This window comes from Tiliqua scincoides, chromosome 3 (assembly GCF_035046505.1).
Source record: "Tiliqua scincoides isolate rTilSci1 chromosome 3, rTilSci1.hap2, whole genome shotgun sequence".
Taxonomy (NCBI): Eukaryota; Metazoa; Chordata; class Lepidosauria; order Squamata; family Scincidae; genus Tiliqua; species Tiliqua scincoides.
The window spans coordinates 77,329,795-77,355,512 of record NC_089823.1 but is presented as its reverse complement, the minus strand read 5'-3'; the positions used below and the strand labels follow the sequence as shown (position 1 = coordinate 77,355,512).

At 42.1% G+C, this 25,718-nt stretch overlaps 1 protein-coding gene across 2 annotated transcripts in view; it reads right to left on the bottom strand.

Annotated features, from left to right (window-relative positions):
- The window catches only part of MAP7D2 (MAP7 domain containing 2), a 77,404-nt gene extending 59,290 nt beyond the window's left edge, over positions 1–18,114 (bottom strand). For both annotated transcript variants that reach the window (XM_066619789.1, XM_066619790.1), the window contains exon 1: positions 18,032–18,114. In XM_066619789.1, coding sequence (XP_066475886.1) covers positions 18,032–18,083 — 52 coding nt within the window. In that variant the 5' untranslated portion in view covers positions 18,084–18,114. The remainder of the gene's footprint in view (positions 1–18,031) is intronic.
- Positions 18,115–25,718: the final 7,604 nt, after the last annotated feature.

Sequence of the window (25,718 nt, the reverse complement as noted above, 5' to 3'; positions counted from 1 at the left end):
AAAAGTGGGCAGACACCCACAGCATCTGCTGAGTTCAGAAGACCCTCTGGAGACGAGAGGAGCAGAGCAGAGCTCCCTTCGCCTCCAGAATCTGTGGATTCACGTATCTGCAGGTATTCCAGAACAGAACCACCATGGTTATGGGGACAGGCCTGTATTCCAAATGTGGTTGGCAGGACTGACTTCTATGGGGCAATATAATACTATCAGCCTTATTCTCAGTCTCTTTCCTAACAATCCCTAGCATGGAATTTGCTTTCTCCACAATGCCACACAATCAGCAGACATTTTCATGGAGCTATTCACCACAACCTTAAGTCTTTCCTGGTTCATCACTGACAGCTCAGGCCCCATAAGTATATATGTGAAGTTGGAATGTTTGCACCAAAGTACAATCCTTTGTACTTCTTGACATTGAACTACAGTTACCATAAGCCACTGGCAGCATAATCCTATTTCTGTGCTGGGCCGGCAAAGTAGCTGCTACATCAGCAAAGGTATCAGAAATATGCTATAAATCACATTTGCAACACTGTACAAGTAGACATGTACTCACAGGCCCAGCTTCAACAGAGGCAAGTATGCTGCCGAGTGGCGTGGGGGGGCGTGGAGGGTGTGGCAGGGAGGCAGTGTTTCAGGACAGGTGGAGCTGGAGGTGGATCAGAGTAGAAGGGGGTGGGATCGATGGAGCAGGCCCCCACCATAACCTTGCCCCCTACTGGGCCAGCCAGTTAAATAGCTGGTAGACATACACCAGCTAAATAGCAGGTGGAGATACAAGAAGCCCCATAGGGCAGGCTGGAGTGTTACTCGAGGTAAGGGGGGAAATATTACCTTCCCCAAGTAGACCTCCAGACTCCTCCTATCCTGCGCTGAATACAGTGCAGGCCATGTGAACTGGTTGTGCCAACACAGGTTAGGATTGGGCTGTGGGGCCCATTTCCTTTACAGGGTCATATTTCCCTATGAAGTATATAGGGAAACATATTCCCCTATATGTCCTATATGACCTTTACAGGGTCATATTTCCCTTTAAAAACTTTCATTTTAGTTTTCAAAGTTATTGGATGTTACTGAAGTTTATCTGATAAATGGACCGACATAAAGATAAAAAACCAAACAATGACTTTGCCACTTGAGGATATTGAAATCAAAAATAGTGAAAATACCAAATGTATGAATGTGCTTTTTAAAAAAAACAAAAAAACATTAAACTATAATAAATTCTTTCTTGTAATTATTTGATACATAACAGAACATTAAGTTCACATTAATCTAGCTTTTATATGTTTACTAGCTCAAGTCCTAGATCCACACAAACTAGTTAAGTACACACACTGACTTGCATGTCTCATTGCGCAAACTGTAGTTCCCCATTACACCCCATGCAATTACTTTTGATACTGAGTAAGCAATTCACAAGCAAATTGATCAGTTATTGAAGGTCTGCCATGAAAAGAAACATGGCAAAAATGCCACAGAGCATACTCTAGTTCTTTGGCACTCATAAAATAGTTTTTTGAATCTTGGTCTCTGAGTTATTAGGAAGTATTCAACATCTGCAACACTGAAATATCCATCTTCTTGCTTTACTCTCACTTTTTGAACTTTTTTGTATAATGCCTATTTTTAAATCAAACCAGGAAGTAAACATGAGTGGAGTTGCAAGGACTTCAACAGTTACAAAATGTCATGTCCCTAAATTAGGAACTTTCTGTGTTTAAGGGAAAGAAACGCCAGATGAACAAATTATACATTTGGGAACAATAAAAACTTGCTGATTTTTCAAGGCATAAAACAAAACAGGGTTGCTTTCCCCAGGTAAACCACTAATTAGACTATGAAGCATTGAGGCAAAACAACTTGCAATGTGTATCACTGAAATTTATTGGTATATAGAAATTTTTGCTTTTCTATAAAATATGAAAAGCAATGTATAAACACAGTAAAATAATGGTAGGATTCAGAAAATTTCATGCTATTCCCATACACCTAAGCAGCAGCCCCTTATGCCACATGGCAAACGGCTTCTGAAATGGAAGAGACTTCATGAAACATGTGAGGTCTACCACCAAAATGACAAGTTTAAAAAAATCCCATTAAGCATAGACATACCTACAACAGTTCCTTGGATCCTGCCAATACTATTTAAAACAGATTAGAGGCACAGATGAGCTAAAGATAAAGCATTTGTGTACATGAATGTGGCACAGGAATAAATAATGCACACATGTAGAACAATAAAAGAAACTGAAGTGCTACTGACTGGTACTGTGCTCGCCACCAGGTACTATACAAAGCAACAAAACTGGACACTAGAGTATTACAGGTTAGTTCTTCCATTCACAAGAATCAACACAGCTAGACAACACAACTATAGAATTAAATGAAGGCTGAACAAAAGCTGATTTCTAGAAATAGAAAACATGGTCAGATATTTGTATTATAGCAAAAGCTACTTTTCACAGCACAGGTGGCTCCTACAGCTGCCTCTCTAGGCCACTGATGGTCCATGATAAACTTAGCATGAAAATTCTGCCTTCCTCCCTCATTCCCATCTGCTACGCTACAATGAAAAGCTTTGAAGGTTGTTCATTGAATGCACCTCTCTTTGCACATGAAATTCTAAAGGTACCCCCCACTGCAGATTTCTCATTTCTATCGCTAAAATATTTTATAACAGTAATCTTCAACCTTTTCAGTGCTATATCCCAAATAAAGTATGAGACAGAGACCCATTGTCAATCCCACCCCCTCCCGGGACGCCATCTACCCATTCGGCCCCCTTTGCCACCTACTTCCCATTGCCACTCATGTTACACCCTCCCAGAACTGTTCTTTGTAACCAAATAATCTTATCAGAGAGAGCAGAAAAAGTTACTATGAAGCCTGGCACTAATGAACGCTAAGAACCTGAACAGGCCTGGGACATAATCTCCTGGTACCTGAAAGGGTACACCAGAGGTCTCCCCCGTTACCTTGGTGGTGTTCTAGTCCTAGTGGTCTTCAACCTTTTTCATTTCTTTTTATTCCTTAGCGAAAGGCCTATGCCCAGTTCTAGAACTGATAAAGTTCCTGGGCTGCACATGTTCCTGTTAGCTAATTCTATGTATGTCTGCTTCTCAAGCCATTACCCTGCAGCTGGTTCCTACTGATTGATCTTGGGGTTCTAACAACAAAGTAGATTCCAGAAGCCCAAGAGGTCTGCTAACTCCTGCTCTTAAATAAGGACTGTGATACTGGGTTCACTAAATGTTGCCTACAACGTATAGCTTGAATCATCATCAGCCACTCATTCTGAAAGGAAGTTATTCCCATATTTCTCTCTGACAAAGAATGATACTGCTGATAATTAGTATCCTGACTTACTTTCATCATGAAAAGCAAGGCAGCATATAGCACGGATGCCAGTTTATGGGAATTCATCGGGCAAGCTCATGGTGTCCCCACCTGTTCCCTAATAGTACACTAGATGGTACTTCTACCACCAGCCCCAAGTTTTGGGATTGGTCTGGCTTAGTGGGCTTTCTGAAGGGTGTAGGCGTTCGCCAGTGCCCACCTTTCAGCCATCACCCATGTCAACATATATGGGTTCTGCAGCAGTTTTACCGCCAAAAAACCTTGGCATGCTTAGCTTCCGCAATATTAATATATTACGTGACTTCAGACCAGTACATTCAGGCACATAATACTTTACTTCCCAAGATTCTGATAGCTGCAAGGAAATGAACAGCTAGATTATTTGTTAGCCAAATGATGGTTAGGACATACTCTGTAAAACAGTAACTTTTTATCAAACTGAACAGGATTTGCTGCAAAAAAAAAATAATAATAATGGTGGCTAATACTTCCTTTCAGTCATTTTTCTGTATTTCTCTTCAGATTACATTAAGCCCTCAAGAAATGTATTTCAGTTCTGGAGGTATGTCCGGAAGTCAGAACATACGTATGTCAAAACAGCCATCTCTTGCCAGCCCAGCACAATCACACCTGCACAAAAGCACAGCAACAGATAGACTGTGCCTGCACCAAAGTGTTGGTGCAGATGTCTGTAACTCAGGGGATGCAGTGTAGTTTTATGTTTTGCAATACTTTCAGTTGACATTTTAGGGTTTCCAAATTAAGTCACAACATGGTCAACAAAAACCTTCATTATATAGCTAGAAATTATATAGTAGTGTACCACTTCTAGGTTTACAACAGTTTTCATACAAACACTAAATTCAATGTGATTTGAGGTCACATTCCTCATCATTCACTCTTCCATCAAAACCTAAACAATAAGAGCATTAAATACAAGCACTGACTATAAACTAAGTTCTTCCTCCATCACGTTAATAAGGGTATCAGGACATAGTGATTCAAGAAAATAGGAGCATACTTTAATTTTGTACTGTCTTTACTGAGTTTTCAGGCTCAATTCACTCTGTAAGTTTTGACCTTTAACGCTTTTATTAATCAATCATCAAGATATTTAAAGGACCATCCCTCCTAATATGAAGGTTTACTCGCGAGGGCTGCCAGCTCTCCAGGTTAGGGATTGAGTCTTCAAGAATCAATTTCACACTTCAGGTGCCAATTGAAAACAAATGGAGATTTTAAGACAGCATCCTTAACTTACATTATGTTTGTAAAAACAAAAATTCCTGAAATAGTTTCAGTTAGACTGGGCAACCTTACCACCCACTCCTTTACATCAAAGGCTCTATTTCATGATTTCCCTTTTTCTGAAATCCATAAAGAGGATGTGACAGAGCCTTCTTAGTCCTAGCCTATAAGCAAGTGCTTCCCAAACTCCTGCAAGGGAGCTGGAAGCCCTATAAGTGTGTGCAAGGAAGGAGCTATTGCAGCAACATGATACCCAGGATCTCGTTGCTGCCAGGAATGGGAGAGGAGAGTACTTTTACTTAAGTACTTTTTTTACCTAACAAAACCTTCCCATCCCTGGCAGCAGTGCAATCCTGGGCATCAGGTTGCTGCCTTTCCCCTCCCCACCCCTTAAAGGAGCAGGGACAAGTGCTTCACTGGCGGGTGGGTCATGGTCTACCCATTTGGGAACCACTGACATATGTTTTGAAACTCCTTCCTCTCTGAGGCCCATTTGGCCCCCTTATTGACAGCCTTCTGCCATCTTGTCAAGAACTTTTTGTTCCACTTTTTGTTCCAAAAAGAAACTTTTTGTTTCTATTAACCTGATGCCCCCATATTAACTGAGAACTGTCTGTTCTCAGTTAGGTGGTTTCCAATTTATACTTTTGGTATTATTTGTTTTTATTTTTTTTAACTTATTTTTGATAACAATTATTGTATTCTTTGAATGCCATGTAAGCCAACTTGTTGGCCCCTTTGAGGAGAGAAAGGTAGGGTAAGAGTCATCAGATAAATTATTTCTAGTGAAAAGATAGTTATTGCTAGGAATTTAAAACTCACATCTTTAAAAAAAAACACATGTAGAATGGTATACTGTGATTCCATAAATGCAAGCCAAATTTGTCATAAATCAGATAAGTAGCAAAACAACTTCATTCTTTATAAATTGCACAAACTGTAAACTTGACTGGACTGCAAACTGGGGGGGGAAAAATCCCATTATTTCAAGTTTTTTTTTAAAAACACACAAAACTTTGAAAGCTACATTACATATAATCACACATTCAGTACAGTGACATGACATCATATTATGATAATTTTTACATAAAATCCTTGCTGGGAGTTCCCTAATGCAGATCTCCACCTCCCCAGAATACCTTTTGAACTCAACAACTTCCATTTAATTTTTTTTTTTTAAAGACAAGACAAAATATAAGCAGACTACGCATGTTAATAAGATGAGAGGAGACAACCATTCCCAACAATTGTCACCTGTAAAATCTGCAAAGAAAAAGCTAGAGTAAGCTGATATAGTTCAACAAATCCATTCAATAAACTGGGTAAAAAACACTTTCAAGTTTCAGAATTAAAAGTGGAATGTTAGAAAACTCCCACCATTGACATAATTTATTTGTTCTTGTCCTCACTCACTTCAACACTGAAATCTCTTTCACTTTCACTGAAATCTCAATTAAAGTACGTATATTTAAACAGTTAGGAAAAAACAACAACAAAGTATAACCTGTAAAGTTTACAGCAACACAATTATGTTATAATAATTATGTTGGCTGTTGTACAGTAGCAGGACAGGCAATTTTGAGAACTCAGGCAATAGTTAAATACAAGTTACTTTTATAATAAAAATTAGAACAAGGTGGATTTCCTACCAGAGGTCAATTACCCTTGGGTATTTCTACCCTTGAACTAAGCATCCATCAGAATAATTCAAATTCAATGTCTGTATACTAGGTACTTGGCTACAGGCATTCCTTCCACATCAAGTCTCAATTATGCCTTCATTAAAGCACTGATTTCACCTCCTGTAACTCCCAACTTCTCCTTTGAAGAGTGGCCTTGTGGCAGAATAACTACGCAAGCTTGAACTTTCCTTCCAAGTTTGTCAGTTAAATTTTTGCCAGTGTTACACACTTGCTTTTATAATCTCTTACTTCAGTCATACCCAGAAGCAACAAATACTGATTTTACATTAGAGTGTTCTTTTATAATCTGAGCCAGAGAAAAAAGGAAACATTTTGTCTTGTGAAAGAGGTATAGCATTTAAGCATAAGCTTTAGCCAACATATTCTATGGTAATAGCAGGATTTTTTTCTAATGGAACGCGGGGGGGGGGGGTGGAGTTCCGGCACCTTTTTGCAGGGGCCCCTCCCCTTCGGAGACATTCCAGGAGGGGGGGAGCAAAACAGAGGCATTCGCTGGGTGGGTGCTGGGGGGGTGCAGGGTGGGCAGGCACCTGGCCCCTGCCTGGCCGCACAACGACCCCCTCCTGCCCCCATCTTCAAGCTCTCGTCTGAGCCCAGCCCAGCGTTCCCTCCCACCACGCTCTGCTTCCCCGTGCAGCTTCCAAGCCGGTGGAGGGCGCGGGGGACACGCGCTAACACCGAAGAGGAGGACAGACAGCCAGCCAGCCAGCCAGGGAGGGGCTGCAGCACCCACGGAACACCCAGGTACTGGCTTGGCGGAGGAGGAGGGGAAAGAATCTGCCTGGTGCAGCCCCCATGCCAATTTGCAGCAGGAGCCTAGGCATGTCTACTCAGAAGTAAGCCTCATTGTGCTCAATGGGGCTTGCTCCTGGGAAAGGGTGAATAGCCTTGCAGCCTGAGAGCCCAAGCCTATGCATGTCTACTCAGAAGTAAGTTCCATTGTGTTCAATGGGGCTTACTCCAGGGAAAGTGTCATAGCCTTGCAGCCTGAGTAGACAGGCAGAGAAAGGGCTCTGAGGCTGCAGTCCTCTCCACACCTTCCTGGGAGGAAGCCCTACTGCCTCTAATGGGACTGACTTCTGAGGAGACAGGCAGAGGAAGGGCTCTGAGGCTGTAGTCCTCTCCACACTTTCCTGGGAGGAAGCCCCATTGACTCTAATGGAACTTACTTCTGAGTAGACAAGCACAGGATTGGACTCTAAGGCTGCCATCCTAGCCACAGTAAGCCCCATTCACTAAAGTGGACTTCTGAGTAAACATGCATAGGATTGGGCTCTTAGGCTGCAATCCTAGGCACTTTCCTGGGAGTAAGCTCCATTGACTAGAACGAGACTTACTTCAGAGTAGACATACCTAGGATTGGGCTCTTAATCGTGGCAGAGAGATATATCTGCACCCGTTTTCACATGCTAAGGGCAGGTGAAAAGGGATTCTACGTGTGTACAACTTACTGTCCAGCCTTGCCAGAGATCCTCCTCATCCTTCCATCACAAGCATGCCCTCCGCCAGCCAGTGTTTGCAGCTCCTCTCCAGCAATGCAAAGCAGCTGCTCAGGGCAGCAGAGAACATACAATTGTATGCCAAGCGCCTTCCCAAAGACACAGAGTGTTCTGATACCTGAATTAAACCATATTTAATTGCTTGTTTGCAAATGTAGCTGTTTCTATGTGCACCTAAGGACCCCTCTCATGTAAGAATTCCTTTTTTGTTCTTACTCCCACAGTTGCTTAGAGTAATTTTACTACATGGAACTCATGTAAGCCATTTTTCAGAACCCATTCACTGCTTCTTCTCCTCGAAGTAGTGCCACACTACATACTACATGCTACAAGTGCACCTGTACAGTATTTTTCCCCATGTGTAGAAAAAGTAGCTAGGGGGAGGGGGATGTGGAGATTGACAGCCCAATCCTATGCATGTCTACTCAGAAGTAAGTTCATCTTTAGGGGGGAAGCACATAAAAAATATTTTATTTCTCCAATAAAAAATGGTTTATAAATAAATAAATAAATAAAAGATTAACAAGTTGTGAGTTCCTGCACCTTTTTTTTTTCCAAATTACTTTTTCCAAATTCCAAATTATTTTTTTTTAACCTATTGCTGGGTAATAGTAAATGAGAGAGGAAGAGTCAGGTTAAGTCTATTGCAGCAAGCACAACAAAGTGGTTATAGTACCTTAAAGACAAGTCAATTTATTGTGGTCTAAAATGCAACAAGTAGTTACTTAAGTAGATTACACACAAACATGCCTCTACAGTTAAGCATGTGGGAGGGGACATTTGTTAGCTTTTTCTGAAGTACAGCATTGGTTATTTGGAAGAAAGATTTTCCTTCAGATTGTTTTTTTAGTGTACATTTTTAAAAACTGGTTTACAATTCCATTTCCAGTAACAGTATGTATGGGCACAATAACTCTACATTTGTCACTGGAGGTTTGAGGGCATGTTCTTGCCCTTAACAAATGTGACTACCACCTAAATGTTGCCTGAGAGACTAAAAAAAATTTTAATCACAAAAATCAACATTGTTTGAACAATCTCTTGAAATTTCATACAGATAAACTAGCGGTTGGAATCCACTTCCTTCCCAAATTTGGTCCCAAATCTATGGTGACATGAGATGTAGCATTTTCAAACTCAGTCATGTATTTATTAATAGAAAAATCCAATTTTCTTGAACTCTGCAAAGTGTGAAGAAGGCAGTCTTCCTAAGTTTGGTCCCAATTTGTTGAAAAAGAAACAAATTAAAGCAATTTCAAATTCATTCATTAGAAGCCATTATTACTGACTTCTTGACAGAGGGAGAAAAAAAAGCAGTAGGCCTGCCAGAGGCAAGAGGTTTGCCAAAAGGAAGGAAGCAGCAAAGCCCTTTTAACTTACTTCAAAGTAAGCATGCAAAAAAGTGTGGAATGGCAGAGACTGCAGTCGTAGAAGAGTCCCAGCAAAGACATAAACATGTTTCATTTTTCATTCTTGACTCCCTTTTTCAAACAAAATGGGAGGAAATTTTTTCCCCTCCCCTTGTTTAGAGTACTTCTTTTTCCCCCCACATTGCTGGACAAGAATATGCATAGGCAAAGAACAAAGATTAATCCAGAATGTGGCAGGGGGGAGGCAGAGTGGGCAAAACCCTTTCCAATCTTTATGAAATTGTGTCGAAAAAGACATCAACTTCTACTATCCCCCAAATATGGTGCAGAAATTGTTCTCCATGACAATAGTGAGAGCACCAAGGGGCGGAATGTGCATCATGCATCCCATGAAGTGGACTCAAAAAAGGTTCCTGGTACAATAAACATCAGTCCATTGGAGCCACGAGACTTGTTGCTTTTTTTTCTTCTTCTATGCTCCCCCTCACACAGCAATGGGGTCCACCCTTTCTCAAGATGCACCAGACAGACATTTAAGAGATGCATCTTTTCCAAGTGATTGGGAAAACTTCACCTGCTGAATCTGCCTGGACATCCCTTGAGACAATAACCTTGAGTTAAGATCTTCTGTGCTTTTCAAAGCATGAGGGAAAGTATCTTAACTCTTACTGAAAAAAGCATTCAGTTTATTATATTTATTATATTACACATACTTCCATCTCTAATGCAAATAGAAGAAGTTTATTTCTATCAAAATGAGACCAAGATATCAAACAATGAATTACACAGAAGTAAACATTTATGCAGAGAACAACACAAAACAATCTACTCAGTGTTGATGTGAATAGCATCATTGGACAAGGATAGTAAGATCAATAATAAATACACTTAAAACAGTGACAATTATGTTCTGTAGTCATTTCTAAAACTGGTTAAAACCAAAAGTTCCAGGCTGTCAATTATTTTGAAATAAATGGTAAATGGCTGTTCACTTTTTGTTTGGCATCGGGATAGGTGCAACATGCTGATTGATTGGAATATCGCAAAAAGCAACAGAATATATTACAAGAATAAGAATCCTAATTGCATTTTTGGAGACCATTTCAGAACCAAAGACTATCTGGAACTACTGAAACTATTTCACACAACTTGCTGAAGTATATTAATCTTTTGATACAACACCATTATCTACTGCTCCACCTGCTCCCAAGATAATATGTTAAACTGATGTTTATTCAAGGCTGTTTAATGATAGAATCTCAGATATTTCCCCCTTCAGATCAGCCCTAAGATACAACAGCAACATGCCAGCATACCCTGGATTTGACTACATGATGTAACTGAGAGTAAGCAAAGCTAATTGAGAGAGGGCACTGTTTCTTCAACCGGAATCTGTTTCATTGTGCAGACTTACTAGAATCCACTTACAGAAATATGAATTAAGCAATTAAAATATATGTCATCTGCAGCAGGCATAAGTTTAAAAAACCTCTCTCTCACACACAAAAATAAGGCTACTGGTAACAGAATCTAACTCCATATAAGTGAATTTATCTGCCAGCGTAACACTACATACAAATTCTAAGGACATTGCACGTTCAGCATTTGGAGGCAAGAAAATACCGTACGTCTACTATGTTGCACCAATCAGATATTTATATGGACAACTCAGTCACATTAGTTTGCTTTGATGAAGTTGACCTTGTTTGTGCTGAATAGCTACCAAAAGATACATCAGCATCTTCTTACTCTGTCTGGCCAACAAAATCCTTTGCTTCTTTTAGTCCAAATGAGTAGATAAGCACTGTTAACATTCTTTCACAGTATTCCACAGATTAATAGCTAGACTAAACAGCAAGACTACTGGCAACGTCATCTTGAATATTTTCTCTCTCCCTCTTGTTTTTATGCTAGAATGGCCTTTCTGACTAAACATTCATAGAACAGCAAACAGAAATTCTAAAACTATTTCACAAGTTTCTTCTACTTGCTTTCAGAACAGAAAAATCTTAATCCAGAACCTTATAATAAAATATAATAATATAAATTCAAGCATTCTAGAATAATCACAAAGACATTATACTGAACTGTTAGTATTCTGACACAGGACCAGTCTACATGGTATCTCCTGGGGACCAATTAGATTAGCTTGTGCATGACGGTCTTCTATTCACCGCAGCAGAAGAGGGGAGTTGAATTTCTAAAGCATCTCCAGGCCAGTGCCCCATGCTACAGGCACTGGTCGACACTGCTGTGAAAAAAATTCCAGATAATGCACTTAAACAAAATGGAAGTTTTAGTCATGGTGGGTGCAACTAGTTACAGCACACAGATGCAGATTTCTTTTACAAATATAAAATGTTCCTTACTTGGGAATGGAGAAAGGTAAACTGAAAATCTCAAAACATGTCACAAAAGTTGTTCATGTTAATGACAAATGTTCAAGTAGAAATTCCAGACAGAGAGGAACTGACTTCATCATCACAAACTCAACTGGTATTTCTTGTGTTTGTTTCACCAGCATGAGAAACATCACATTCTTTACAGGGAAAAAGCTTTGTTCATGTATAAATCATGGCAACAGCTTGATTTGAAACAATCAAAAGAATGTCAGTCCAATATCAAATTGGGCAACACTGTCATGAAGGGCAAAAGACAGCAGTTGATTAACATTTATCAAGAATTATACACATTTTGCTGAAAAACTAGGCATGTGGAATCAATTTAATACACATGAAGAGAAACAAAAAAAGTAAGGTCAAACAGATTGAACCTGTAACAGTGCTAGTTTTTGTTTGTTTGTTTGTTTTAAACTCCAATATGGTACAGGCACTATATTCATAGGCAGTGATTCCCAAAGTCCTACTCAGACTTTGGGACCATGGTAAGTCTTTGCAGGGGTGGGGTGATGGCAGCAACTTTATTCCCAGGATCAGTCCACTGCTGGGAACATAAGGGGATTTTTACTTACCTAATCTAGCATGTAATTCCTCACTAGCTAGGTGCCTCCCCCCAGCCCCCAAATGTCTAAAAATAGCAATTGTAACCCACTTCTGCATTTTGTTTGTGAAACCAGAAGTGGGTTATTGCTATTTTTAGTCATTCTAAGGCTTGGAGGGGAGCTGCAGAGGTATCTGTGAGGCTCCCTGCACCTGCTGGAGGCCAGTGCTGGCTTAGGTAAGTAAACCCCCCTTCTGTCCCTGACAGTAGTACAATCCTGAAGACTGCATCTCTGCCATACCTCCACCCTGCCCCGTAATGGGCTAGAGCTTAATGCCTCCCTGGCTGGTGGGTTGTGACTCACCAGTTTGGGAACCACTGCTCAAAGTACACCAAAAATAATATACGTAACACCACAATACCTCTCCGTTGCCAACAGTACTGAAGCTATTGTAACATGCTGTACATGGAGACACCTTTGAAACATCAGCTTATACAAAATGCAGCTGCAAGAGTTTTGATGGGGCTTTACAATTATGTCATGCCACTGCTGCTCCAGCTGTATGGATTGCCTGTTTGTTTCTGGGAACAATTCAAGTTGTTGGTTTAAAACTTTAAACAGCCTGAGCCAAGGTATCTGATGGACAGCCTTCTCTCATATGGATCTGCCCACCCTGCAAGATCTATTCAGAACATCCTTCCGAGATTTGCCATGTGGTAAACCTGAGACAGACTGCTTGGTAGTGGTCCCCATGATATGAAATTCCCTATCCCCTGGGGTGCAGTTAGCACTGTCAACTGAAGGACTATGCTGATGGCCTTCATTAATTTGATACAAGTGGTTTCCTCAGCTACCCACATCAGACACAGAGACACAAACTGCTAAGAAATGGTTCACAGCATTTTTCTCTTCCTTTTTAAGAGCACTGTCAGTCACATGGATCTTCGCATTTTATAAAACAGTGTTCTTCAACCTAGCCTCAGTTGTGGCTTACAGGAATGAAAAAGGTTGGAGAACAATGGACTAGAACACCACCAGGTAAAAGGAAAGGCAACTAGTATACCTTTTCGGGTAACAGGAGATTGTGTTCTAGTCCTGCTGTGGTTCTTAGCATTTGTGCTAAAATAGCTTTCACTAGTGCCAGACTTCATGGTAATTTTCTTCTGCTCTCTCTAATAAGAATATTTAGTTACAGTGAACAGTGCTGGGAGGGTGTAATGGGAGCTGGGAGGTGGGCAGATAGGAAGGAGGGCGGGATTGACATTGGGTCCCCAGTCTCACTATTTATTTATTGGAGTTGTGGCATGAAAAAAGTTAAAGACTACTGTTATAAAGCAGTAAAAAGCACTTGAAAGGTGGGAAAGGAAGTGCGGCCAAAGCAAGTTGTTTAGTCAGTTAAAATGCATTGCTTTTCTGTAGACACAAACTGGTTAGCACTAAATCAAACATATAAAACCACCAGGGATTTAAAAATGCAACTAACATCTAGACTTAGATTCAGAAGAACCACACAGCTAGCTTTGCATGCTCATGGGAGATTCAAGCTCGTGGTCCTCAAATCGCACTCTTCAAGTTGAACAGCAAACTTCTTTTGAAAGTGAGGGAAGCATACGGCACAGAAGTCTGTTCAAAGGAAGAAATGCAAATTCCTCCATCCAAGGGATCCCAAAGGATTTTTGGCTTGTTCGTTTATTTTAAAGTTACGGATAGCTAAGTTATGCAATATACACATGAAACTCTGCCATGGCAGAGTGATCCTGGTCTACTTTTTCAGCCAAAGTATTTCCTAACCTCAAGGGACTCAGCTGCATCTTCTCTGCCATTTGACTCTAGGTTGCCATTTACTCCATTCTCATTTGTCAAACCTGGATGTTAACTCTTATACTCTTTCTCATATATCTAATATAGACTGTAAAGCACCACCACCACCCCCTCCCCCGAACTTTGTCTTATACAGGTCCTGGTATACTTGCAGCTATCAGTAATTGAGAAAGTAGCAGGAAACCCCCAACTCTCCACTAGTACAATCTGATGCATGTCTACTCAGAAGTAAGTTTTACTGAGTTCAGTTGGACTTATCACCAGATATATAAAATTGCAGCTTAATTTATTAGTTACCATTTGCTAAGTCATACTTACACAGTATACAAAAATTATGCTCTTTCATTAAAATTCACAAATACACCAATAAAAAAACTACAGAACACATTGCATGTAGGTCAAAGTTTCCGTCTGCCAATTTGTTATGAACTTATACTATGGGAGAGTTCAAATAGTCAAATAAACCATGGGTTACTCAGTCATGAACACAGTCTCAGTCTACACACCCCCTCCTTTCCTTACCTCCACCACTGTGCTGTCAACGGTGTGGCACTTTTTAGCTCACAACTCATCCAAACCTGGAGCTGTGTTTTAACCTGGTTTATAAACCACAATTATACCTTCATTTGAAACCAGAGTTTCAACTTGGTTTGAATGCTAGTTCAATTGTGGTTTGTAAACCAGATTAAAGCACAGCTTCAGGTTTGGATGAGCCATGAAGCTATAGTTTAAACAAACTATGATAAATTAGAAATATCCTTTTTTCCTGCCATAGTATTTGGGTGTCAAAGGATACAAGCACTAGAAGAGCAACATTCACAACTGAGGTAACATTTGAAACTGAATAAATCATGATCACCCAAACCCACCCTTTATGAAATGTGACTGAAAAAAGATGAAAACATACAAAAGTATTATAAAACTTGGGTATTTAACAGATAGAAGGTATAACCTTCCTAAAAAGTACTTCCTAATGGCCACTGGAAGGACGCACAATGTTTTTGGCACATACTGAAAAGAGAAACGGTAGGCGAAAAACCTGTGATGTGTATCCTTTACATCAGCGATTTTCAAACGTTTTCATGACACACCACACTGATATGGTGCTACAAGTTGTCAAGACACACCATCAGTTTCTTTTTGACAAGGCACACCATGCTGCTGGTGGGGAGCTCATACCTTCCAATGGCCCTACTAATAAATAGCCCTCCCCCAAACTCCCATGGTACACCTGCGGACCATTTGTGACACATCAATGTGCTGCAGGACACTGGTTGAAAATGGCTGCTCTACATCACCTGGGTTCAGATCACACACACATACACATTAATTGTTCAGTTCTAAACTAAACCTACAAAGCCATGGGAGGAGGGGTTTTGACCATATACTACATTGTACCAGACTGTCTAGTGAAGAGATCAGTGAATTGACCAGGAAGAAAGACACACATACATACTACAACCCTCCCAAAAGGATATTCTTTCTAATACAATTCAAAAGTTGGAGCACTTGCTGTAACACTCACACAACATTCTTTTGTTTAAACCAAATATTTTAAATAGCAGGTCAGCTCCAGAAACCGGCATTTCAGTACTGAAATTCCATATTTGAAATATCTGCTGAGCCTACAAATGGTGCAACTTTCACCTACAACTGTCCCCTTCAAACATAACCATTCCGCATTGCTGGTCAAACGCCACTATAAATGAATGGCTGTGTGAGAATCTTACATTCAACTCTGGAAACCCGACTGAAATAAGTGGATTTGGACACACTTAATGCTGTGTACAATTACAGCCTACTTCATCAGGAGTCATGGTTAAGAGAGTAACAATAATCTAACCAAGAGGGTATTATTAAATTTTGTGCCAAATGCCACAATTTTTGTCCTTTTCACAGAACATATGAAGTGGGACTTCATAATTAGATTTTGACAGATGCCTGCCATGTCTCAAGCTTCATTTTTAATTCACGCCTATAGGAGAAAAGAGTGAGAGAGACCTCAGATCTACGCAATCCTTTGCTAGTTTAGGCTGTTGGACAGGCATCCTTAACAGCTGCCTCAGAGGATAATGCCTTGCTTTGAAATGATGCACCTAACTATGTAGGCTCAACTAAATTTGTTCTGAAAGGCTAACTTTTGAACTTGTCTCTTATACAGCATGACTTATTACACACACTACAGCCACAGTTATATAGCTTTCCCTACTCAGTTATCAGGCTGATCAGAAAATTTAAGACAAGAAGCAAATAGATAAATGGGCTTCACATATTTAACAAAATATATATGACATAGAAGAATTTAAATCTATATGACTTCAGCTTAAGGATTTACTAATATCGTAACTACTCTCGCTTGACCAAAACATGGGTTAAATGTTGCTAAATGCAAAGTACAGTTTCAAGCCACTAGGTTGGCAATCTTATGCATGCTTGCTGGGAAAAAGCTCCACTGAATACAGTGAGACTTACTTCTGAGTACAAGTTAATAGGACTGTGCTGTAAGAGCAGCAAAACTATTGAGAACTTACAGAAAAACCCTAGGCATGTCTACTCATGAGTTAGACCCACTGAATTCAATGGTCCTTCCAGATAACTGTAGCCTTAATGTTTAAAGTCAGCATCCAGTTGCTGCTTCAGTGCATGTAGGCAATAACACAATGTGACCTGGAAAATTAGCACAGGACTTGGAACCTGGTACTATCTTCAAGTTCAAATCTGGGTAAACAAACTTTATTTGGCCTTTATGAAATAGAAGAACTTGAAAGAACACACACTTAAAGGCAAGTAGAGTACTGCTGGCACCTCTGACTTGTTGGATAATTATGGCATGGGCAGAAAATAAAAGAAAAACAGACATAACAAGGCTACTGCTTTGGAATTTCTGACAGATATCCAGAGTTAATCAGACTGCTATCTACAAAAGCTTGTGCCACAACAGACCACTAAAATGCCATCATGCTACCAAGACCCCTACAGATAATTTCTTGAACTTATTAAGAAAAATATCACACATTCTCCATGGAAAAATCAAGGGAAACAGTGAAATATTATTTTGCTGAGGAACCTTCTCATCTCCATTAAACTTACTAATGCTATAGGACAGAGTTGGTGAGACTTAAGGTATATTTAGCCTTGAAAATGGTAGGAAGCAGCAGGCTGTAGTCTGTTCTATACACTACAGTGCTGCTATTTCAAAGTCAGCAAAGACAGGCTCAAGGAATGCTGCACACGGGATTGCATCCTCAGTCCCTGCCTTAGTTAACAGCAGTGCCCCAAGTATCTGGCAACACATTCAAAGGTTGTGCAACTGCCTCTTCGACATGAAACCGTCATGCAAAACCAACCTAACAGGTTTACAGACAAAAAGAGACGTGTCAAGGCACCACCAGAAAGCATTATTTCCAGAATTAAAATGTTCATCTCCCCAGTTACTGTGTCATTCTACATAGGAGAAAGTCATTCCAATTTTACACTCCCCCCTTGGATGAATGTGGAACAAAGCCTCGGTTTACAACCAGAAGGGACGACAAACTGTGGAAGCATTAAGAAAGCTTCTTCTGGGGGTGATCTGGATATGGGGGGGGGGGGGAAGCCTTGCAGCAAAGCAAGCCCTTGCCAGCACTTGCTGTCTGCCTTGTGCTTCCCTGACAGCGGAAATCTGCAGGGCAGGCAGCGGATTGATGAGAAAGCCCCACCACCCCAGCATTGATCTGCTGCCCAACAGAAAAGCCACCGATCTGGCTGCTGGGGTCGCCCTTGACCATTCCCGAAGACTTCCCGGGGCAAATCTCTTCTGCACCGGGTGAGGCCTCCCACCAGTCCTTGAGGATATCCCCCTCTCATCCCGGAGCTCTCGCAGCTTTGTTACGCGGGCATTTCCCAGTGCCAAGGCACACACCCACCCGCGCCAAGAAATCACGCGCAGCAGACTGCCTGCAACCGGAGGGCGGCGGCGGCGGCGGCACCACGTTGCACCAGTCAAGGCAACCAGCAGAAGGGGACAGCTGCCCCAAGGAGCCGTTCTTCCCGCAGCCCTCCCCTCCTTTCTCCCAAGCAGGTGCCTCCCGTCCCCGCTCTCGCCCCCACCTGACGCCCGTGGGTACAGGGGAGAGGTCCGTGCTGGCCCCGGCTCCGCCATCTTCCTCCGCCGGCGCGCTAAATGCGGGTGACTTTGCTCCCCGGGGCGCCTGCCTGCCTGCCTCCGCCGCGCTTAGGTACCGTAGCTGCTAGCGCTGCCGCCGCACAGGCGCACTGCCCGCTCCACCTGACGCGGCGCTGGGGAGGCGGGAAGCGGGCCAGAGGAGCCGGAGCGCACGGAGAGAGGAGGCTTGTGCGGTCTCTGGTGGCTAGGGATGCCCCGGGAGGAGAGGGCTGGAGCGCGCGCGCAGCCTGCTCTGGTGCTCGCTCCTCGCTGGGCTTTTCTCAGGCGTGTGGCGACCCGCCTCGTGCTCGGGCTCCCTCTCCTCCTCTCGCCCCAGGCAGCAGCGCCTGTTCCACGGGCTCGTCGAGTGGCTGCGCTGCGCGCGTTGCAAGACGCTCTCCAGCTCGGAGACGACTCGTTGCCCCGAGCGCACTCTCGGAGAGGCGCCTTCTCTCTCGGCGCGCTGCTGCTGGGGGCGTCCTCAGGAGCCACCGCACGACCTCGTCTCTCCAGGCGCACCTCCCCCTCCTCAACGGGGGAGCTGGAACCAAACATCCAGCCCAGGAGAGATGAAAGGCCCAGTCCAGCCACAAGCGTGTAGGAGCAGAGGCGCTTCCCTGGGGGACTGAGCAGGCTCCCAGCCACAAGGTGCAGAGTCATCACGTGGTTTCTTAGAGAAAAAGAGAGGGGACTGAGCCCGAGCTTCTGCATGTCTACTCAGAAGTAAGTCCCACTTTAGTCAATGGGCTTTGCTCCCAGGTCAGTATGGATAGGATTGCTGCCTCTGGGCCAAATCCTATCCAACTTTCCAACCCTGGTGTAGCCATACCAATGGGGTGTGCGAAGCATCCTGTAGTGAGAGGGGAGTTATGGAGGCCTCCACAAGGTAAAGGAACATTTCTTCCCTTGCCTCAGGGATGCGCAACAGTGCTGGAAAGTTAGATAGGATTGGGCCCTTTATCTGCACATAGATATTAGTTGAAAGTGATTATTTTTTAAAACCGTTCTCTCATTTTTAGTCCTCCCCCCCCCTTTAGATCAGTTTTCAACCTCTTTCATCTCACGCCACACTGGTCAAGGCACACCATAAGTTTCTTGACAATTGACAAGGCACACCATGCTGCTGGTGGGGGAGTTAATATCCTCCAACGGCCCTACTAATAAAAAACCCTCCCCCAAACTTGCATGGCACACCTGTGGACCATTTGTGACACATCAATGTGGTGCAGCACACTGGTTGAAAATGGCTGCTCTACATCACCTGGGTTCAGATCACATGCACATTTACACATTAACTGTTCAGTCCTAAACTGAATCTACAAAGTCGTGTTTTTGACCATTGACCAAAGTCATGGGGTTTTGACCATTTACTACAGTGTACTCCCTAATTCAACCAGACTAGTTGAAAATCGCTGCTTTAGATATTTCCAGTTGGTTCAATGATGGTGGGTACTTCCCCCTTTGGGTGTCGTATGGTACATAGAGCAGGCTTCCAATTGATAATTCTCAGCACTGAAATAGAAAAGGCAAAATGCTAAGACTATTAACTTCATAAAGAATGTATTGTTGTAGAATAATGCTTTATTTTCAGTTGAAGGGGGGAATTCATTTGGGCTATACAACTAAAAATGAAAGGGTATTTTTTCCACATGAAGAGATTTTTCTAAATGGGATTTAAAAACAAAACTATGTCTGAACCTCCATCTCCAACTGGATTTCATCTCTTTCCTAGATTCTAGATCAGTCCATAGTTTTTGGCAGGAGGGCCACATCAGCTCTCTGACACTGTGTTGGGGGCGAGGGAAGAAAATAGTTAATTTACATTTAAAATTTGAATAAATTTACATAAGTTTACATAAGTGAATATATTAAAGATGAACTTATATGAATCAATGAAGGTCTTGCAATAGCTCAAGGCCTATAGAAGGCCTTGCACAAAGCAAGACTGGCCTTTCCTTTGCTGCCACTACTGCATCACAGATGAGAAACAGCAAGCAGTGGAGGAAGCCCTCATCCCACAGCTCACACAAAGAGGTCAACCAGTCGCCCTCACGCTGAGAGCAGTTGTGTCAGGCCAGTGCGGGCTCCAGCAAGTCTCCAGAGGGCCAGAGGCTCATTGGAGACTGGGGGCTCTCTGAGGGCCACATTGGGAGTCCTCGAGGGCTGCAAGTGGCCCCAGGGCCGGGGTTTTGGGCACCGCTGTTCTAGATCAGCAATTTTCAACTACTGTGCCGTGCCACACTGGTGTGCCATGGCAGTTTGGGGGAGGGTCATTTATTAATAGGGCCATTGGGGGATGTGAGCAGTGCAGTGTGCCTTGTCAACTGTAAAAAAATCTGATTGTGTGCCTTGACAATTTTAGCACCTTGTCAGTGTGCCATGAAATGAAAAAGATTGAACATTGCTGTTCTAGGTACTACTTAATGCCCCACTAATTTCCTTTCCTAGCCATCTGCCCACAGCCTTGGGTGATCCTCCACCATCCACTTTCTCCATTCCAATTCTCATTGAGCAAAAGGTCACAGCACTTCCACCATTTTCATGGTGAACTTCATTCAACTCCCCTATAGCTCCCAAGCTGTTCCCTTGACACACACTCACCCTCACCTTGTTTCATGCTCATCCATTCTCAGGCATGTTCAAATCTTCCATTTGAACATCCTTCTTATCCTTCTTAAAAATAAGTGACTGTATTCCTTGCAGCTACCTTCCCTTCCTCTCCAAACATCTTGGACATATATCTGTACTCTTAAAGAGTACATTTTAGGAAATTTTATTTTCCTTGTTCTTACATGTTGGCCTGTGTGCATCGTAGGGTATGGTACACAGTCACTGTTTTGGGCCGCATTTGATACTGGGCCATCCTATTTTGAATAGTGTCCTGGTAGTGGTCTATAAATGCTCTTGAAAAAGTTAAAAACCATAAAGCATGAAAGGTATGTTAAAAGTATGTTGCTCAACAGTGACACTTTGGGTCATAGTCAGTTGTGGTGCATTTTGTGTGGTTCAGTCTCAGTAAAATCCTGTGCCTGTCTACTCAAAAGTAAGGCCCACTGAGTTCAATGAGACTTGCTCCTGGGTAAGTGAGCATAGAATTGCAGCCTTAGTGGTGGGATTGTATGACTTGCAGTGGCTCAAAGCTTAAGTCATTTCTATCCAACGTTGCATATACACAACAGGGAACAAATCGTTACACATTTGGGCTGGACAAAAATGGGTTAAGTTAATGTCATTGTTTGGATTGCCCATGCACCCATGTTGAATAAGGAATTGAAGACTAAGCATCATTCTCATGGGGCCCCTCTACTCTCAGGAATTTGATGTGATATGAAAGGCTGCATTTAGAAAGAAAAACTGGCAACCCTGCTCCTGTGAACTGAACCTCTTTCCATTTGTGTACTGAACTGTCTGGATCCTAGCCAAGAGTATAGTCAACTTTTCAAGATTCTCTGTCTCTGCAATTACTGGGAACTCTCCTCACAAGGTCTGAAATTCTTGTAACTCTTACATAGCTCCTATTCTAATAAATGAACCCCATGAGGTAGAAGAGCTACAACCACAGCTTTTTTCCTATTAATTTTTCAGCCTTAATCTCTTACACCATCCACAACAATCTATTTGTGATAATTGCTTTACATGATCATGATTTTTCAGGGGTTTTAACACAAAAAGGGCAAATAGCAATTGCTTTGCATAGGGCTTTGCAATTAATTGAAATGCTCCTTGAAGGAATAAGGTAAAGCTTTGCCAAATTATCATGCTGTAACAAGATATGACACTACCTCAGCAGTAGCTAGAGAAGCAAGAATTGAAATATGCTATTGTAGAAGTATGGAATGCATACCCTAAAGCCATTTTTTTCTTCTCATAATGAATTAGAGATATAGATACATGATTGAAAAAAAACTGAAATGTTTTGTATAAATTCCTTTGTACTTGGGTAGGTATCATTACCCTTATACTGAAATATTTGTCTCAGCTTCACAGCTTATAGAGGGATAAGAACATAAGAACAGCCCCACTGGATCAGGCCATAGGCCCATCTAGTCCAGCTTCCTGTATTTCACAGCGGCCCACCAAATGTCCCAGGGAGCACACCAGATAACAAGAGACCTGCATCCTGGTGCCCTCCCTTGCATCTGGCATTCTGATATAGCCCATTTCTAAAATCAGGAGGTTGCTCATACACTTCATGGCTTGTAACCCGTAATGGGTTTTTCCTCCAGAAACTTGTCCAATCCTCTTTTAAAGGCATCTAGGCCAGATGCCGTCATCACATCCTGCGGCAAGGAGTTCCAATCACACGCTGAGTAAAGAAATATTTTCTTTTGTCCTAACTCTCCCAACACTCAATTTTAGTGGATGTCCCCTGGTTCTGGTGTTCTGTGAGAGTGTAAAGAACATCTCTCTATCCACTTTATCCTTCCCATGCATAATTTTGTATGTCTCAATCATGTACCCCCTCAGGCGTCTCTTTTCTAGGCTGAAGAGGCCCAAACGCTGTAGCCTTTCCTCTTAAGGAAGGTGCCCCAGCCTAGTAATCATCTTAGTCGCTCTCTTTTGCATCTTTTCCATTTCCACTATGGCCTTTTTGAGATGTGGCAACCAGAACTGGACACAATACTCCAGGTGTGGCCTTACCATAGATTTGTACGACGACATTATAGTACTAGCCGTTTTGTTCTCAATACCTTTTCTAATGATCCCAAGCATAGAATTAGCCTTCTTTACTGCCACCACGCATTGGGTTGACACTTTCATCGACCCGTTCACCACCACCCCAAGATCTCTCTCCTGATCTGTCACAGACAGCTCAGAACCCATCAGCCTATATGTGAAGTTTTGATTTTTTGCCCCAATGTGCATGACTTTACACTTACTGACATTGAAATGCATCTGCCATTTTGCTGCCCATTCTGCCAGTTTGGAGAGATCCTTCTGGAGCTCCTCACAATCACTTTTGCTCTTCACCACTCAGGAAAGTTTGGTGTCGTCTGCAAACTTAGCCACCTCACTGCTCAGCGCCTGTCTCCAGGTCATTTATGAAGAGGTTGAAAAGCACCAGTCCCAGGACAGATCCTTGGGGCACACCGCTCTTCACCTTTCTCCATTGTGAAAATTGCCCATTGACACCCACTCTCTGTTTCCTGGTCTTCAACCAGTTCTCAATCCAGGAGAGGACCTGCCCTCTAATTCCGATTATGGAGTTTTTTCAGCAGCCTTTGGTGAGGGACTGTGTCGAACGCCTTCTGAAAGTCCAGATATATAATGTTCATGGGTTCTCCCACATCCACATGCCTGTTGACCTTTTCAAAGAATTCTAAAAGGTTCGTGAGGCAAGACTTACCCTTACAGAAGCCATTTTGATTCTCCCTCATCAAGGCTTGTTCATCTATGTGTTTTGAGATTCTATCTTTGATTATGCATTCCACCATCTCATCTAAATCCCTTTTTTCTTCCCAGGACTGCAACATTGCCACAGAAGGCTAAACACTGGTCCTCTGGTGTTTTTGACTGTAGTCCCTAACACCCAGAAAATAAGTTCCATGAAAATAAGTAAATACCATCATTTGACAAAAGGAAAGACGTTTTAGAGATGGTGGAGAGAGAGCTCTCTAACCAAGGGACAATATCTACTGCCTTGTGTGATGGAACAAATTTACTGAATTGTGAGGCAATGAGCAAGAAAAGACAGGAACACTGGGATGCATCAGAAATTACCTTCATGCATCCAGGATTTTTGGTGCTCTGAATGACTTGTTCTCATTTCTGAAAGCAAACATTAGGAATCCTCTGGTTGCATGAAGCACATCATGCTGCCAGTGGCGGCTCACATCTCCCATTGGCCCCATTAATAAATTCCTGTGGCACACCTGTGGACCACAGTGGCTGCAATAAAAACATGAAACACATGGTTAATGGGAATGATGGAGCTGATACTTTAATTTCAAAATATCACTGAATAGAGGTTACAAGCTTGAGGAGCCAGCGCCCTCTTCCAAACCTCTTCCTAGGGTGACTGTCCCAAGTCAATACTTGTGCTAAGTCATGGGGGGGGGGGGTCTGGGACAAATCCATCCCTCTATAGCACCCTGTCTCTGCCCCGTTTGTACACTGAGTGTTGCTGACAGGTCTGTACAAGCAAGTGAGCATCTGGGTGAGTGTGGGCACATAGCTAAAGCTGACACAGGATGTCATCCTGAGTTCACTCCACCGATTGGACATGTGCACAATTATTTATTTCCTGATTTATTTCCTGCTTTTTTAAAACACCAAAGCAGTGTTTTAATTGAGAAAGAGAGGGAAAGACTCAGAACTGAAAATGCTTCATGCAACCAGAGGATTCCTAATGTTTGCTTTCAGAAATTGTTAGGGAGTACACACAGGAAGATGGCAGCTTTCCATAGTTCATAGCACTGCATGCACTGGTGTTCCCTGTTATCCCATGTAAAGCAAATGACTTTTAAAAATGCAGTAGAAACGTATGCTTAAATTTTAAAGCATTTCTATTTTGTTCTTACAGAAAGATCTCCCAACAGTTAAAAGGCAATAACACCACCAACCTGAAGGGGTGCAAGAAACGCAGACTCTTGCAGTTCTTTAAAATCTAGACTAAATCCTTCATAATTAAAATAAACCAACAATCCTGTAAATTAGACCATTGTGTTTTACTCGATGAGCTTTATAGTGAAAATAAACCAACTTTCTTTTTATGAGAAAATGTTTTAATTCAGATATGGCAAAAGCTGCTTGATACAACATTGACCAAGCAGCTCTTCTGCTGCCTAAAACTGTGGATTAGAGACATTGCATAGAGGCTTATGAATACAAGGCAGTGTCACATATACGTATTTCCGTGTCATATAGATGATCCATCTGATCATATAATAATTTTATATAAGAACATTTATTCTTATATTAAAGGATGGCAAAGAGGGCAATGAATTGGATTCAGTGGCACTAACTGCCCCCTCCTCTATACTCACCAGTCAATACCTGTACAAATATAACTGCCCTCACCAGAATACATTCATCCACTCTTTCTCCTAACATCTTTTTAATCAAATATGGGATAAGTTTGATTATCAGTTTTTTATATCAGGGCCTAATATATCCTGGCCTGCGAGCAGGATCTGGTGTTTGGAAAAAGCCCCCCCCCATGAGTGACGCTTACTGTTCTACATTCCTGTGCCCAGATCAGCTTGAAAGAAAAGCAGTGCTGCAGCACAATGGTAAGTACTGCTCAGGATGGGGAGGGGTTTTTCGGGACACAGGAGTTTCCAGTTTGGAGACCTCTGGTCTATATCCAAAGAGAATATACTGTATTAATTTATATCATAATTATGAACAGAACCAGTCAATTCAAAGAGCAGGTATGTGTAAAGTGTTAGCCAAGAGATTTCTGGTTCAAGGCTTATCTTACCATAATTACAAAGAGTAAATAAAATCCAGCTTGAAACAGTACACAAAATTTAAAAGGGTACAGGATCTGGGGGAGATGGGCACTTGGAAAATTGTGGTTGTAAGAGAGGGAATATTTCTGGAGCACTGGAGATCAAAGTTGTTGGGGCTAGATTTGTAAGCCCAAATATTAGGTTGCTCATGAAAATGGAAAGATCCCATGCTGGAAAA